Genomic DNA, 15,395 nt, shown 5'->3' on the forward strand with positions numbered 1-15,395 from the left:
GGAATTTAAATTACATTTCATATTGGGGATTGTGAATAATCTTCGGATATATCGATATGTTCTCATGAAAGATAACTGTTCCCAGCCATGCAATGCAGCTAGTATATAATATGATGTTAAGTAATTAATAAAATATCACTATGTCTAATGTATGGGTCGCGTATCAGCAATCATTATAATTATGTATATACATATATTACAACATACACAGCAGTCAATCGTATTATTCTACGATTTATATGCAATTCATTGTCGATCTAAATTATGATCGTTACTACTTTACTAACTTATTGTTAGTAAAACTTCACAAGCGTGGGCCCCCATTCACAATCGGTTGAGATCGATAGTTTTAAAAGTCGATAAAACCAGTGCCGATGTTTATCATTTGCAAATCTAAGTGGGTACCTACAGAGTGGAAATGCTCCTGCACACCCAGTGTTTTGCTAACAAGTAGGTCGCAACAGCGCTGTTAGTATAGTAGGTGGGTAAGCACGCAGTTTTATAGTCAGTTATAAACTGCAGGTCATTTCATCACGTTTGCAATGCAGTGCGTCATTAAATACAAATACGCAGTGATACTCTCGCAGTGCTAGCCTAGTAAACATTCGCACAGCAAACGTAGCACAATGAGACACACCATTCCTTGTACTTTTTATTAATCACAATAATTTAACGCTACCATAACAAACAGCTAAGTAGGTAGTATCTTCCGCAACACCACATCGCGTAATACTGGTCGGTGTATAACAAAATGTTGGCACTTTGTAATGACGGGGCTCTGATGTTGGTACAAACACACGAGATCAACGCATTTCGGGACCGTGACATCAAACTTGTCGTCACTACTTTACATAGCGCAGTCTCATGGCTCGTTGTTTACGTAATGTAGCAGAATCAAGGCCCTGAGGTAGAATTTCGATGTAACATAATTCACGGAGCGATTCATCGAACTACCTAGTCATATATTGTGTATCACCAGAGACACCACGACAGAGATCAATTGTTCACACAACACAATCGCTCATAAGTCCGTAGTGAGGAGCTCGGCTCGCTCAACAACTATGTGGAACTCAGTTTCCCTGTAAGTCTTTCCGTCCGGCATAACTATCTGCACTTTCTTCTTCTTCTCGTTCTCTCGCCTAACTATAAAGAATATGGCTATGGCCGCTAGAATTAACACTAAAATGACACCTATGAGGACAAAAATCCAGAAGTTTTGTTTGAACGGGCCGCACCTACTGTCCACATAAGTTGGCAGCGATATGTAGTGGCCCTCGAGCTCGTACCAGCAAGTTATGGTTCCACCTTGTTCTTTTAACACTTCACGCCACTGTTCTGCCAATTCACAAGCGCATGATGTATTCAGGTTGAGTCCATCGACCCTCAGAGTCAGTCTCGTACGGTTGTACATTAATGAGGCCGGTGTCAAGTTAGTAACGGTGTTGTTATCAATTAGCAGCTCCTGAGGCCCCATTACCGACGCTATCTCCAAATCCACGGTGAATCCGAAAAATGCGCCCTTCCTCAAATTGGTTACTGTGTTATTTCTAAACGTTATTGGCCCCCTCGTAACTATATGGAATCCGTCTCCTTCCAATGTTTCTATTGTATTACTCTCTATAAGGACCCTCTTTGGTGAACTGACAAGAAAAGTTAAACTATACAAATACTTAACAGATACTCCTTCCATACGGAACAGGTTGGTGACTTCAACGTCAGACAGGAACCTGCTGGGCAGTGTATTTATGCTGCCCCCGCGCAGCATAAAGTTGTCTACCGTGAATTTTTTAAACGCTTGAATTTCAATATTGTCAAACACATTGTCTTGTAAGTCAATGGTATTGACTCCGGTGAGGCTGGAGAAGGCGAAGGGCTTCAGTACTTTGATCCTACTATTGCTAATGACGACATCGTTGACGCGTCCCTGTATTGCGTGAGACGCGATCTCGTCTATTGTACTATTGGTTATCGAGATCCGTAGTCCTGGGTTCATTTCGTTCAGCGTCGAGAACGGAGACCAGGACAGGGCTCGCTCGTTAATGACAACGTGGTCCACATTTCTTAGTTCTATGTTGCGAAGTTGTATGAGGCTCCGTACGGTGTCGGGCAGGAAGGTCACGCGCGAGCAGTTATCTATAATAATGCCAGTAGCGGTAGAGGGCACTCGGTATGCTCCATCAGGTCGCAAAGTCACCTCCTGTAACAAAAGTAGATCGACCATTTTATTGCGACGTACTTTTTCGCCATTTACAATATGCGAAATGTGATATGATATTGTAATTTATTAACATACACAGGTAGTGATCACGATATTATGTGAATAAAATCCTAAAGAAGGTATGAGTCAGTTGTAACGTTAGCTCATTGTTCAAATATGTACGTTTACGTTATCTGGCAATGTTTGTGGGGAGGATGGCAAAATGAATGATGTTAGTACTCACGGGGTAGTCTCGGGTGCAGGTGCATATGACTCTAGTGAAGGGGTCGCAGCGGCACGCTTCTTCCTCACAGACGGTCGGCGTGTTGGACTGCGCCAGGGAGCGCGCGTGCAGCGCCACCACCACCCACCACCACTTCGACCAGCGCATGCTAGGGCCTCACGTAACCATCTCACTCAGTTATTCACGCACTGAAACCAACATTATCACAAATTAGTATACTCCCTACAGTTACGCACACCACACACACTTATTCACTCGCACTAACATGAGTTTTCCTTGTCTTTTACTAGAGCAACAAATAGACCGACGCATGCACCGGCTAATGAAGTCAATCTGAGTCAGCTAGGTATCGGACGTTATCGCGGCCGTCGTTATCAGATACGTAGCGGTAGGTACAGCGCTGGTGTGGCTTACTAAGCCCAGATAAGGCACAGTAATCGAACTGCAGATAATTCTTGATACTAATTTTGGTGTTGAAGAAATACGAACTAAAGTTGTTGTAAATCGAAGTATGAATTGAATAAATTTACCATAGCGCCAAGAACACGTTGCGGTACCGTATAGCGCTACCTGAGTGACCGTGCGCTGGTAACTTTGTTAGTGGGAACGGGTGACGATATAAGTGGATGTTTCATATAAAGCTGTACTACTGCTCGTTGTTTGCTGACCCGCGTTTACTCACCACAATTGAGTGTGGAGTGTGTGTGTGTGTGTGTGTGAATTTAGCAACACTAACTGGGGAGATAGTGGATCTGATAAAGAATTCGTTTAAAGCGTATTTGTTTACGCATAAAACGATATTAAAGTTGATTGTTGTAAAATGTGTTTGTAAGTTATTAGTTCGAACACATTTCAGCAGTAGAAGTAATTTAGATGACAGGGTTATTTTCTCGTTATGATATAAAAGCTGCACCAGTTTCAACCACGAATTTAGTAACGCTGAGAGAGATTGCATTCAAAAGCCGGACTTTTCCGAACTAGGGGCGACCAAGTTAGGGCGGTGTTAATATACTTAGTATTCAGTGTAATAGTAACAAACCTAGTTTGATACAAGTTATGGACGGAACCACCAAACTTTCTCGTAATTAATAGTGGATCCAACTAATGCACTGCTTTGGTTAAATGTCTCTCAGACGTCGAGTTAAAGGGATTGTGGCGACACTCTGACAAGTGACAGATGACAGAAGTCGCACATAGACTATCGACGAGCAAATCAATGGATGACGTCATAAATATCCTGCATCACACATATGAAGTTTACATGCGAATTAACACGGATAGAAAATCCCAACGAACAACAGTTGGGCAGAAAGCCCGCCAGGCTGATCACCTCGCCTGGTCGGAGGATCCTCCTTTTCTTAGGGAACTTTACTCGCTGTTCCCTAAAGTGGTGACCCCGACGTGATTGAAACCAACCTTCACGGAGCAGATCAGCACCGTCATCCTTATCGCCATCTCCCTCACCCATCACTTCTCCGCTGAGCGGTAATCAAGTCGCAGCCAACCAGCATCCTCGGCCTCATCAGGGACCACCACACGCTACATCGAAGATATGCAGCCTGGTTCTTCCCTACGGCCTCATCAGCGTCTAGGCACAGCACTCTCTGCACACGGTCTGAGGACGCCTTCCTCCCGTCAACGCAGACGCCAGCCACTACGCACCTACCCTCGCAGCATCTATTCTCCGACTCACTGTGGGACACTGCGAGCTTCACTACTCCGACTCACTGGAGTATCACCCTGCACCGCTCACCCGACTCACTGGGCATTCAGTGGCACAGTTCCGACTCACTGGAACTAAGGGACATTCTACACTGGCTCTGGCACCGCTCATCTCAAGCATCGACAGCCGTCTCAACAGGATCGACCTCCGGTCTTGGGGGGGAGTGATGTGGCGACACTCTGACAAGTGACAGATGACAGAAGTCGCACATAGACTATCGACGAGCAAATCAATGGATGACGTCATAAATATCCTGCATCACACATATGAAGTTTACATGCGAATTAACACGGATAGAAAATCCCAACGAACAACAGTTGGGCAGAAAGCCCGCCAGGCTGATCACCTCGCCTGGTCGGAGGATCCTCCTTTTCTTAGGGAACTTTACTCGCTGTTCCCTAAAGTGGTGACCCCGACGTGATTGAAACCAACCTTCACGGAGCAGATCAGCACCGTCATCCTTATCGCCATCTCCCTCACCCATCACTTCTCCGCTGAGCGGTAATCAAGTCGCAGCCAACCAGCATCCTCGGCCTCATCAGGGACCACCACACGCTACATCGAAGATATGCAGCCTGGTTCTTCCCTACGGCCTCATCAGCGTCTAGGCACAGCACTCTCTGCACACGGTCTGAGGACGCCTTCCTCCCGTCAACGCAGACGCCAGCCACTACGCACCTACCCTCGCAGCATCTATTCTCCGACTCACTGTGGGACACTGCGAGCTTCACTACTCCGACTCACTGGAGTATCACCCTGCACCGCTCACCCGACTCACTGGGCATTCAGTGGCACAGTTCCGACTCACTGGAACTAAGGGACATTCTACACTGGCTCTGGCACCGCTCATCTCAAGCATCGACAGCCGTCTCAACAGGATCGACCTCCGGTCTTGGGGGGGAGTGATGTGGCGACACTCTGACAAGTGACAGATGACAGAAGTCGCACATAGACTATCGACGAGCAAATCAATGGATGACGTCATAAATATCCTGCATCACACATATGAAGTTTACATGCGAATTAACACGGATAGAAAATCCCAACGAACAACAGTTGGGCAGAAAGCCCGCCAGGCTGATCACCTCGCCTGGTCGGAGGATCCTCCTTTTCTTAGGGAACTTTACTCGCTGTTCCCTAAAGGATTAATCTATTTAAATGTCAAGTTTCTGCTCGTTTGCAATAATAAACGCTTCAACTGAATACAAGTGTTAGCAGTACCTAGGGTTGAGTTGTAGGCACTGGATGTGGAATTAAGACATGTTACCTTAATGATACCAATGAGAATTCAAGTTTTCAATCCACAATGTTGGCTGTAAGTAAATCAAACTAAGATACACAACGGTCGCGGACTCCCTGACCTTCCCCAACTTGTCCTTTGTCTCCAACACATTATGTTGGAGCACTACTACACTACTGTACGGATGGAACTATCCCGTCTTTCCGAACTTTACCGTCGTACGTGATCTCATCCGTTTCCAGGTAGCGAAATATTATTTAAATACATGCATCTAGATCATCACATATTTCGATATCACGACGATGTTGTTGTTTGTTTAATATTTCTTTAAAAGAGCTTTATTACAAAATGGTGAGAGTAAGGGCTTTGTTTTTCGTTACTTTCATATTTATTTCATCGACAGCACCAGCCTAAGGTATGCAAATGCAACCTGTACGGAAATAACCCTTCACCTTAAATAAGTTACACTTAACTGCACTGGATGTAACGCCATAAAGTTAGTTCCGTCGAGTAAATAACTGTAGGGCTGGCGGAGCTGTAGGGAAAACGTTCAAAATATGCATGATGTAAAAGTTTGGCCATCTGTTTTGAAGTGTACCTGGACAAAAACTAATTAAAGCGCTCTGGTATTCACGTTTGCTCCGGTATCACCGCACTTTCGATCGGCTGCCCGCACCCTCGGCCGGTGTCGGCCGCGACTTTACTTAAATATAGCGGTGTGGTGTAAGAATGTACGTCTGTAAGGGCATTCCATCTTTAAAGCGTCTGCTGGCTATGCTAATTACGATCGCGGAGTCGTTTTTGCGTTAAAAGCGTTAGTGAGTTATACGCTTCAATGTTACAGAATAAACGTGTTCTGAAATACACTCGATCACACTCGGAAATATGTCGACTGTCTGGCTGTCTACCCTCGTTACCGTATTGCTCGGTACACTTGCATTCCAAGTTTCTGCGTATTAAATTGTTAACTGAGGCGTATTTTCTTCGAATGTTGCAAGCTTATTAGGACGCTCGCTCTAGATAATATGATAAGAGAACATCTAGTTTTACCTGAGAATCGGTATCGATACGAAATTGCAAATAATATTCGTGTTTACGCAATATGCAATATGATTGCCCGTGGCATTGGGAGGCTGGTTGGTTTCAATCCAATTATCCACTAAACGCGGTTGTGGTTTCCCTAAAACTCTGTCGCCAAATATGCTGACAACATGATAAATGTGAGCTATTGCCAATCGAAACTGTTTGTGCGTACACGTCGCGGGCCAGTCCTGGTCACTGTATAATACTTTAATGTCTTTTCATATGTAGTATGTATATTGTATCTTCTTCTATAATATAAAATATATAATAGAATGTGTTGCTAAGCGCAAATCTCAAGAACAGCTTAACCGATTTCCTTAATTCTTTTTTGTTGTGTTTGTTATTGTTAGTAGAAGGTTTTTATGTAAGAAAAACATTCTTAGGCGAAACGAAGTGTGCAGGGTCCGCTTGTTTGTAAAAAAATAATAACTACGCATGATGGCGTCTCAATTGGCGATTCTTTGTATTGTTATATGTACTTAGACCTTGTTTCAAATTACACATTAACCGTAAACCGTAACTGTACACCTTCATTTAGTATTATAAACATCCTTTGCATAGTATCAGTGTTAATGTTCATGGATAAGACTTACAGCGAAGCTGATAATGATGCCGATTCAGATGTCAAATGTGAGACAAAGACAACCATCTGTTGAGTAAATAAGTTTAAAGAGTAACGATACAATTTCTGTGGTCCAAATTGATGAGACGTTGTCTGAATATGTTAGGTATGTATGACTTCAACTTCAATTAGCTTGATAAACTCAGGTCAATATTTATAGTGTTCTCACGTGTTGGTCTTGTTACAAAATAAGAAGATATTTTAACAAAAATGTAGATAAGAACTGAAATCGTAACAATCGGCTTTTGGTCCACGCGCTAAAGATTGTTCGGTACCTAATACTCTATGCCTTCAAACGTATGTACTATACCAATTTGATAGATGTGCACTGTGCAACACTGTCGGCACACGCTCTGCGATGCAGTGCTGTGCCCCACCAATCATGTTAATTTCACTTGAATAAATACAATAATTTCCCTTCCAAATATTTAACACAAAAACACGAAATACTTAATCATTTGATGATTTCATCAGAATCAATCAAAAGCAATAATGGAATTTTATTCGTTAAGTGTTGTTCAAAAGTACTGCGTAATAAATACATTGCAATAATGTAGATAAATAAACGCGAACCGGTCATATATGGTACGAGTATTGAAAATGTTATAATTACATTTAATATATTGAGTTTAAGTCTTTTTATCCGCGTTGTGTGTGAGAATAGAACGACAAAGGACAATAGTGTAAATGTGACCAATATCTTACGCTGATCCTTATTTCTATCAGTAGGACAATAACCAACCTTTATTAGTAAATCTAGAGAAGGTGTCAAAATATTTAGATGGACGGTTATTAGTATTACGATGGGAATACAGGCGCGCGACTTTTCAAAACAAACTGTACCGCTAAAAGTGTGTAGGCCGTCATTGTTTACGTCTGGCCCATTTACTTCATCACCCATGCGCCTACAATAGGGTGGATAGGGACAGCACTTGGAAATAACTTTGCTGCAATACCTACTATAATGTACAGTCAGCACAGTTATTTACTGCAACTATAAAATAAGACGAACAATTATTATAGTAATCGTTGTTTTATCTTCTATAATATAAAAATGAATCGCTGAATGTGTTGCTAAGCGCAAATCTCGAGAACAACGGAACCGGTTTCGCTAACCAAGTTCTTGGGATCCACTAGTTCCTAATAATTATGTACTAACTTTGTAAATTGAAGAATTCAGTGGCCCTTTTAGCCAGCTATAAGATTAAATTTTATTAGCTTGATATAATAATTAATTAGCAGTGAGTCACGTTTTAATCAACGCTATGTTAAGTAGCGTAAAGTTAAATAAGTAAAAATGTGCACTTACAATAAAATGTGTGTAAGAAAAGCTACAACAATTAATGAGTTGGCAATATCCCCGAGCTAGCGCTAATCTTGTTAACGTATCCAACTGAGTGTTATGAACGTAACGACGTGAGCGTGAAGCTACTTCGATTGACTGTACCGATACCAGACGTTCACTTGTATATTTGCAAATAATTTTATTTCAACTTTTTCAAAGTGAGTTCTTTACAATGCATGAGTTAGATGTTGCAAATACGATAACTGTGATATGTTCGAACTTCTTAACTAGTTCCGATTTATATTTTTTTATTTAGTTTAAGTATATGGAGTTTCTTGTTGTTTTTAATGTAGGTTTACATGTGTCGATCAAATTAAAGGGAGGACACGAACCTATAACTTCAACGGTGGTGCCTTGAATACTATTGATAGACATTGTCATTGGATAGATTCACGGTTCGGTCGATGTTTTTTAGGTTATTTACATTCGTAAAGTTTCTTCACTAGAGAAATCGAGACCTATAATAATTCCGAATTCCGGTTATGATATAAATAATAATCTGAATTTGTAATTGACATCCTCAGTCATGTGACCTACGGCTGCTCCGGAATGATCGTGTTGACACACTTTGGTCATGTAATACAATGTAACAGTAGAGCAGGCAAATTTCACGGTCAGCGGTACATGTAGGTGAGCCAAAGGAACGCGACCACAAATCGAAGAAATCAAGCGGCGATACCAAACGAGCATTATGTCATCTACTGTGTACGTATAAATACAGCACTTGTTTTTGTATACCGTGCTCGAACAGCACCATGAGCATATCGTGAGTTCCCGCGATCATCTAGCCCAGTTCATTATTCAGAGATTACGTCATTCCGTAACCGGGTTGTCCTTGAATTGTGCCCAGAACCCTATAATGAGTTCACGTTTACTTAACTTTGATATTCTATACTCGATAAATATGAAATCATTGCTTCATCGCACAGCGCCGTAAGCTGAATGATGCCTTTGTATAGGTAGCTGGCTAACTTTAGAAGAGGACGATGCAATGCGCAGCATCCATGTGAGAACTAATATCGCAGGCACCTTGATATGTAATACATGTTTGTTATAACTTGCAACTGTTAGCTGAGCTCTGCATAAATCGTGTCGAGCTTTTAACAAGTTTGATATTTGCGAAATGGAGCGCGTCCCTAGTTTATTGAAAACGAATAAAGGTAATGCGGAACGCAAACTCATTCGCACGTACCGAGCGTAAGTAGTGTAAGTACTCAGGATGTAGAATTATTTTAATAACTTCACAACTATTACCTACTAGTGCGCAGAGTTTTGCACTATTCTGGTAAAATACAAATAAGCTTATGCTCATAGTTTAGTTAAATACTTTAACTTTCAAAGATCATAATTTGGCAACTACAATAGCAAATATTAATAAAAGAATAAAATAAATTTTATGGGATGCATTTGCAACAAACATGTTTTTGCCACTTTATTTAAGTTTAGATATTGGTTTGGAGCCTTTACTTGTGTATGCTTCAATATCAGAGCACAAAGTTGTCGTTGGTACTGGTCCGTACTTTCTGAGCGGGATGTTAAAAAGTTGACACGCATGACAGGTAGTGAGTTGTTTAATCTAATTGTCGCGACTGACCTCTCATCCTCAGTGTCAATTGTCTGATAGAGATGTGACCTGATTAAGTTAAAAACGGCTTTAATCTTGTTATCAGGAAAGAGTAATATTTATAACATTCCAGGTCTTAGTAATTATTTTATGCATTAAACGTAAGTCAACTAAATACACCAGTAATACAAAAACAGCGTATGCACTCGTGTTTAGTCTAAACTGTTTGAGAGCTGCGCGTTGTGCATTGCATAGGTACTCAATTCCTGTTAGCAATTTGCTTATAAATTACAGTCTATGTATAAAGACATATTTTATAACAAAGGTAAGGCCAGTGTTTACACTTAAGAGTTTTATTGCGCATAAATATTTGTATAACTGCTTCTTTATCGTCTGTCTGACCGCCTTGTGACTCGGAATGGCTGAGAGACTCCGTGTCGTACCGGGGAAAGTGTCGAATTCCATTCTGCTTCAAAGAAAATAGTTCGATATTGAAATACGGGGCGCGATGAAGAGGCTAACCTGCCTGCACCCTAGAAATGTCATCCGCGCAACGTAGCGCCACTGTGGCTTTCAATTATAAAATGGCAACAAAACACCTCAAAAGTACCTTTGACTTTTGTTGACGGCTTGATGGATCCAGAGCGATAGAAATGTGCAGTTTATTAGTATTGTTTCAAGTCACGCACAACATAACGCACCAGATTTATAGATTGAAACAGTGCACACGTAATTGCACTTTCTGGTCCGTGGCGGCTACATAACAAATGTAAGCGAAAGAACCACAACGAACACATATAGCACTTGGTAACAATATTCAGCAGTCGCACGGCGGCGCCGGCATATCAGCTCTTAAGAAAGGTTCAATCACTGACCAGTCCAGTTGGTTTATTGAATTAACCCTTAACTGGCTGTTTCCCGGCTCCAACGAAGCTGCATTTGTGTACGTACCTACCTACACAAAACCAATTGTGCTTAATGGGGTCAACGTTATCAATATATTAATACATACGGTTTTTTAAGCTCACAAGTTAACAATGAAGAAACCTAGAATAATACGCAGGCAGATATTTTACAGCTAACTTACTCAATTTGTTGTAATGGTTTATGAGCGCTGAACTACTAATTGGTTCTGTATTTATTTCGAATGATATTAGAGTCATTGGGTTTTCAACGAAATCCTTAGTTCGACATAGGTGTCAGCTTACATTATCGACAGTTGAACAGTTCTTAAAACTCAGTTTGTTTGTTTACACTTAACAACTCTCTGGGACATTGAATGGGACTCGTCACTTTCGCCGCCGTCTTATATACTTACGTGTTCCATGAACCACTCATAGAATTTGGTTTATCATAGATCTTTATACTCAGATAACATATAACCTGACGCACGCCAAATATCACTTCACTGCCACATATTTTTATATTTTAAACGTAATTTCGCTGGTGTGACATGAGGCAGAAAGATCAATAAATAAAAAAGAGAAACCTTAATAATAATAACCAGGTACCGCCAGTTTTATGGTTGTTACACTTTCGCGCTTTAAAAACATGACAGATTAATTTACTGGCTCAGGACTCGGCGTCAACTGTTACAAATGTACATCCCTTTCTCCACAGTGACCGGTTAAAAAAGAGTACGAATTCTTTGTCGCACACGCATATCGCAGATGAGTCAGACATTTTAGATGTAGCAAATAGATATACATAAATAAAATGCACGGTACAAGTAAATATTATTCGCTCGCGTGCACGTGATACATGAATCAATTTGCAGCGTCTGATTTCCGTATATACTCCAGTTGTGACGCAGAACAACTACTTCATTTTCAAGAGCCACGTGTTTGTAACAAAACTTTGATCGCGAGCCAACTCTAATAACCGGCATTTGTACGTTAAAAGACAATAATAGTACCCACCTCATGAGTCCAGTTCAATGGATAACACGAACAACTGACTGTAGGTAAACAAACACAAGATCACTGTTGTACACGCGCGACTGACATTTCGATAAGCAGATCAAATTTTATTGTCGTAAAGTACGCAGTGGAACTCGCCAGTGTTGTAGATACGGTTGTATAATATACAAATTATCATAAAATAATTTGATGTGGAATGCGCAACAATGCGCACGTCTGTTGTGCTCAGTTTCCGCGCAAGCGACTGATACGAGACTTGAAGCGAGCCGAAAGGTGCGCCTGCGCTGTTCTCGTGACCTTCGCTCTAGGTACTCCTTTAATTCACAGCGTGCTAACGGCTTTGGAAAATGCATTTGCCTGAGAAATTATCAATTTGTGGAATAACTAAAAGTTTAGTTATTTTCGTACGAGTTAACCGGGAAATAAACCAAGCATTACTTAAAAAGAAGTTTTATTCATGTGAGGGTAAATAAACCAATTCGTATTTATAGTAAACATGCATAGACTACACACTAACCAGCTTTTACTTTATTTATAATAAAAATAATATTCGATATAATTAGTGGAACTGTATTTAATAATATGTAGTAACTGTTGTTAATGATACGTAGTAAAAAGATGAAGTATCGGCCTTAGCAGCAAGGTTAAGAATATAGCTATCCGATCGAAATGTACTTAAATATGGATGTCTTGTTGGATGGGAGCTAAAGCAGCTCAACAAAGTTTTGAAACGCAACTGTACAAGTTGTAGTCGTAGGCAAAGTTACACGAGCAACACAAAATCTAGTGAAGCAACCAGTTGCTCAAGCGATGCCAAGAGGAGATAATGTACCTTTCCTGTGAGCTCTTGTAAACTTTACCAACAAGCTAACTAATGATTTTGGCATTCATATTTTTACCATCTTTTATACTGCTTAAAACTATCTCCTAAAATCGAAAATAAGCCCTTGATGAACAAATCATTGTTGCAGAAAACTATAAGCAGTGCATAGGTAGTGAAACACATTTTGAGTGGGGATTAGCAGAGCTTAGCTTAAGCTGGCTTTGGCTGAAAGTACCTGTGAATTGTTCTTCGGACTTAAATAAAAATGTTTTACCGCGTTGTAGTTGGAAGAAAGCATTTTTCCATTACAGTGTTAAGTTATTCAATGATTTAGCTTGATGCATATCTTGCAGCTGTTCTAGATTATTATTTTTCTCACAGTTTTATCGTCAGGGCTTTGCCTTTACGTCGCCTGTCGCACTAACCTATTTATGGAGTACTTATGGGGTATTGATTTTATGAAAGACACTTAAGGTCGATCAATGATAGAGAGTCGTTTGTTACTGCGTTGTATTTGTTGCCGTCAGTGGATATTACTTGTTTCTAATTCTCTAGTTTACCCGGTATTACATTTGGGTGTCTGAGGTACTTACGCACTGGTTGCAATATGAAACGGCCTCGAATTCGGTGTACTTAATTTTCGTCTGTGCTTAACACATGCTCCGAAATTGTGGGTAGATGTATGTAGACTTTATTTTTCCGTACATGTGGTTTTAACTGCGCACGTGGTAATAAAAGTAGTTGAACCGTAAAGGACAAGTTCAAGATATTCCCTATTACACATTACAAGTATTATATCATTAAGCATGGCTCTGCCACGAGATTGCAACAATTAGTTTTGAAATTCAATGCTCTATCTTACTTTTAAGACTTGATATAATTTTCACATATTACAATAGATATCTATTTACCGAACAATATAAATAAAAACATAACGTAATTGTGAACACTTTGAGTGTAATACCTTCATGAAAACTTTAATTTCTAGTTACTCGGGTATTAATTGAAGGGGATTTTTAATTACACCTCTGTTTACGATATGAACTAACAAAGTATCTCTACTAACTAACTTACAAAAATAAAAAATATACTGTCTTGCACACAACTAAAATTACAAATGCATCCCTAGTGTGGTCATCGAAATTGACCGGTCGTCCTAACGTCCGACCCAATAAATGCATCACAAACGTCATTACTTCTGTCTCGTGCTCACCGATGGAGTATTGCAAGATGTTACATCTCTATCCGCTTTTGCACACGGCCAGTGATGATAGAACTTGTCTTGTAGCATTCAGTGATGTCACATCTCATTTTATTTCTCTACCTTTGAATACGACCTCACCTATTCTGGCCTCAGCAACTAGTTTCTAAACAAACGTCTGCTTCTATACCACGGGTTTTACAGACTTCCGATATGTATAATCTCATAAAGCTCGGCCATCTAATTAATTGAAGCTATCTGGATAATTTGTTACCACCAATTAATCCTTCTTTTACCGTGTGAGTCTACCTGTTCAGCGGGTCAATTTGCATTGCTCGAACTGAGTTTACCAGCATTCGTCGCGTGAACAACTTTTGTGAAAACACTTTGAGTGTATTCCCAAAATATTGAAAATCATTTGTACCGAAAGTTGTTCGTAGATGTTTTCGTGACTGAACAACAGTTTCAATGACACACTTGATTTCACAGCAAATATATGCTGTTGGCATAAACGTGTCTCTTTACTGAATGGTAATGATGCGTAGGTAGAGTTCTCTTTGACGACGGACCAATTATTCACGGATTATAGCAAAAATTGTTTGTACTCGATAACGTTGGTGTTACTTATTGTTGCGGTATTATTTATTAAATTATTATTATTGCGCTACTGCGAATTATGATACCTACATTAGTCATGTCATCCAGTCACGAACTGCTGGTTCTCGCAACTATTTCGAAACCTTACAATTTGTATCCACCATGGGAAAGTCATGTCGACGCGGTGGTTAAGTGTTACTTGATCTGTTTGCATGAGTTATGTGTAATTTTGCTAAACAATGAGTCCATAAGTATCCAAACCTAAGTATTAAATAGCTAGTCTCGTTTATGGGTCTGTGGCTATATTTCCTGGGTCAATGAAAACCTGCATTTAATTCAAAACGTAAATTAAAGTAAACAAGGTTCTTTATTTCTTTTTGCTACGTACTTTAACCAGTTAGTAGAAATGTGCCTTAAATAAATGATTAATTAAAATACACTTGGGATAAGAAATCTCATCGATTCTGTTACATTTATATTAATTTACCCATGCTCTGCATCTAGGTTAAGGTAATTTGCTTGACAGGGAATGTTATATTAGGTTAGAATTTTGTAGTGCAGCGAACAATTCTGTTGTATTTATATCAATTGGACTGAGCCAAACGGAGCGGTATCAATAAAACTGAAAGGAACCACCCAATTTGTAATATTGGTAGAACATTTCAGATGCTCATGCGATTTATTGGCAGTGCAAGTAGAATTATAACTTAGGAACGTTGTAATAAATATCAAAATGAATTCTAAACTGAACGTTATTTTTGAACTTAGTTGATCTTGTGGATAAAGCGGGACCCCGGTTAACCCCAAAGTAGATATCCCGTGTTCCGTATGCACATC

The 15,395-nt window shown here is 40.2% G+C and overlaps 2 protein-coding genes across 14 annotated transcripts in view; one reads left to right on the forward strand and one right to left on the reverse strand.

Annotated features, from left to right (window-relative positions):
* Positions 1–15,395, forward strand: part of LOC118264320 (E3 ubiquitin-protein ligase MYCBP2) — a 120,470-nt gene that overhangs the window by 24,001 nt on the left and 81,074 nt on the right. The gene's annotated exons all lie outside the window — the stretch shown is intronic.
* On the reverse strand, positions 640–12,196 carry LOC118264405 (uncharacterized). Of its 2 annotated transcripts, none has more exons than XM_035576899.2 (3): positions 11,938–12,196; positions 2,442–2,629; positions 640–2,197 (listed from the first exon to the last, which is right to left on the reverse strand). In XM_035576899.2, exons 2-3 carry the CDS (start codon positions 2,586–2,588, stop codon positions 1,022–1,024), a joined length of 1,323 nt encoding a protein of 440 aa, XP_035432792.2. In that variant the 5' UTR covers positions 2,589–2,629; positions 11,938–12,196; the 3' UTR covers positions 640–1,021. The 2 variants fall into 2 exon arrangements, with proteins under 2 accessions (XP_035432792.2, XP_035432799.2); XM_035576906.2 differs by lacking the exon at positions 11,938–12,196 and adding an exon at positions 2,707–2,861.

This window comes from Spodoptera frugiperda, chromosome 25 (assembly GCF_023101765.2).
Source record: "Spodoptera frugiperda isolate SF20-4 chromosome 25, AGI-APGP_CSIRO_Sfru_2.0, whole genome shotgun sequence".
In the NCBI taxonomy this organism is placed as follows: domain Eukaryota; kingdom Metazoa; phylum Arthropoda; class Insecta; order Lepidoptera; family Noctuidae; genus Spodoptera; species Spodoptera frugiperda.

Bases quoted from the DNA above. Each gene is read 5' to 3' on its own strand.
- LOC118264405 (XM_035576899.2), bottom strand. From the start codon at position 2,588: ATGCGCTGGTCGAAGTGGTGGTGGGTGGTGGTGGCGCTGCACGCGCGC. The intron at 2,198-2,441 runs GTGAGTACTAAC...CTTTTGTTACAG, and splicing joins CCTGCACCCGAGACTACCCC to GAGGTGACTTTGCGACCTGA.